Source organism: Chelonoidis abingdonii, chromosome 10, assembly GCF_003597395.2.
Source record: "Chelonoidis abingdonii isolate Lonesome George chromosome 10, CheloAbing_2.0, whole genome shotgun sequence".
Taxonomy (NCBI): Eukaryota; Metazoa; Chordata; order Testudines; family Testudinidae; genus Chelonoidis; species Chelonoidis abingdonii.
Genome location: NC_133778.1, coordinates 63,728,019 through 63,730,122, shown reverse-complemented (window position 1 = coordinate 63,730,122; position 2,104 = coordinate 63,728,019). Strand labels below are relative to the sequence as shown.

Below are 2,104 nucleotides of genomic sequence, written 5' to 3'. Positions count from 1 at the left end.
GCCACCTTTGCCTTTCTTCCTGTCTTTTCTAAACAGCACATAGCCTTCAATACCCGTACTCCAGTCATGAGTACTATTCCACCAGGTTTCTGTTATCCCTATAATATCCGGTTTAACTTCCTGCACCAGTAGCTCCAGTTCCCAAGAGTATTTCCACGGACAGGGATACCTGCAGACATATTTAATGATCTTGACAGGCCATGGATATGATTCCATTCCCAGAGTGACGAGTTTCTGTGTGGTTCACTATTATTTCATCTGTGGTTAAAACTCATGTGAGAGTTTAATGTTTGTCGGTGGGTATTTAACAGAGGTGCAGATCTGGAAGTTCAACACCTGTCCATCTTATCTAAAGTCAGCAGCAAAAACTATGGAATATCGTATCTCTTTTCAAAACAAATATATGCATATAAATTGTACTTGCCTCCATAGGTTCCAGCGTTGCTCTTCTAGCTGAGTTACTAAATGTTCTATGTATTTATTTGAGTCCATATACTCCTAAAAAGAAAAGGACCAAAATATTTGTTTTTCATATATATATATTATAACGTTTGTAAAATGTTGACTAAGTAACAGAGATATTCTGTGAGGGTGAAGGACCAAATGGAATCCTACAACACAGAAAACTTCCATTGACATAAAAAAGCAACATTAATGAAGGCTTATATTTGGGTTGGAAGAACCCTTTATAAAACCAATTGTTATCACAGAATCTCAGGGTTGGAAGGGACCTCAGGAGACCATCTAGTCCAACCCCCTGCTCAAAGCAGGACAAATCCCCAGTTTTTGTGTTTTTTTACCCCAGTTCCCTAAATGGCCCCCTCAAGGATTGAATCACAACCCTGGGTTTAGGAAGCCAATGCTCAAACCACTGAGCTATCCCCCCTGAAATTATTGGTGAGGTACCAATAGTATGGTAGGCCATGGTATGTATATGCATGAATCTGCACATTATATCCAGAATTCTCCTCCAAGTCTCTTGGTGGTAGGTTTTTGATCAGAGTTGGGGTAGATAATGTTTTCTCTTCAGGTCTTGGGGCTTCTGGCATAAAGCTGTGTCTGCTGGGCAACCATGATTTGACCCAAAGGTTTATTTTGTTGCTTGCATCACAGTTTGGAAACCTCAAAAACTGAATTTGCATATCAAGCCAATTGAGCTCCAGGATCCTTTTTCAGTTCAACTTTTTCAGGTGCAATAACAGTATGATATTATCAGCCATATGAAAGCTATAGTACTTTTCATCAAGTGCAATTTCAGATACAGAACAAAAATCACTGATCAATTATTTTTCTGTTGCTGAAATACGGTTGTCTGTTCTTTAAACAAAAATTTATTTCTCTAGAGAAACACTTACTTCAGCAATAGAAAAATAACTTTCCAGGATGAAGGTAACTCTAGAGTGATATTTATATAAAATATTTCCGAAAGACCCCACACAATAACATATAGCATAATATGCTGTGTTACTGTGGCAGTAGCTTCAGTACAGCCATAGTACTTTTAATCTGACAGACTATCAACAATATGATTCTCTGGCAACATCTAATGAAAATTCCAACTTGGGTTTCTAGAGACAAAGGTTCTTCTTTTTATGGACTCACTGGCAAGCCCCATCCCTACCCTTGTGTACTATGGCTGCTTGTCTAGTATTATTTACTTTGTGTGCATGTTGCCTAATGGCTGGTCTTTGTTCAGCCATTTATCTTAATAATTCAGCAATGGAAGGTGGTATTACAGTGGGGACAGTACATTATCCCATCTCTCCGCAAGGTGACAATAAATGTCACAAGAATTCAACCATCATATTTTATGTATAAAATGTAGTTTTTCTTTTCCAGGACTGAAATTGTTCTAAGCAACTGTGTAACGTTATAGGGCTTAGCGTTGGGTGAGAATAGACGGTTCTCAGGAATGCAGCCAAACTTTTAATAATTTTTGGATTTAAATAACAACAAAAGAAATAAAAGCAGCAAAGAATCCTGTGGCACCAACAACATCGCTTGCCTCATAACCTAAGTCGTGCAGAATGCAATGCCATCCACAGCCTCAGAAACCACCCTGACATTATCATCAAAGAGGCTGATAAAGGAGGTGCTGTTGTCA

At 38.5% G+C, this 2,104-nt stretch overlaps 1 protein-coding gene across 3 annotated transcripts in view; it reads right to left on the bottom strand.

Annotated features, from left to right (window-relative positions):
- Nucleotides 1-2,104, bottom strand: part of NCKAP5 (NCK associated protein 5) — a 608,460-nt gene that overhangs the window by 447,711 nt on the left and 158,645 nt on the right. For all 3 annotated transcript variants that reach the window (XM_075070259.1, XM_075070261.1, XM_075070260.1), the window contains exon 2: nt 421-498. In XM_075070259.1, coding sequence (XP_074926360.1) covers nt 421-498 — 78 coding nt within the window. The remainder of the gene's footprint in view (nt 1-420; nt 499-2,104) is intronic.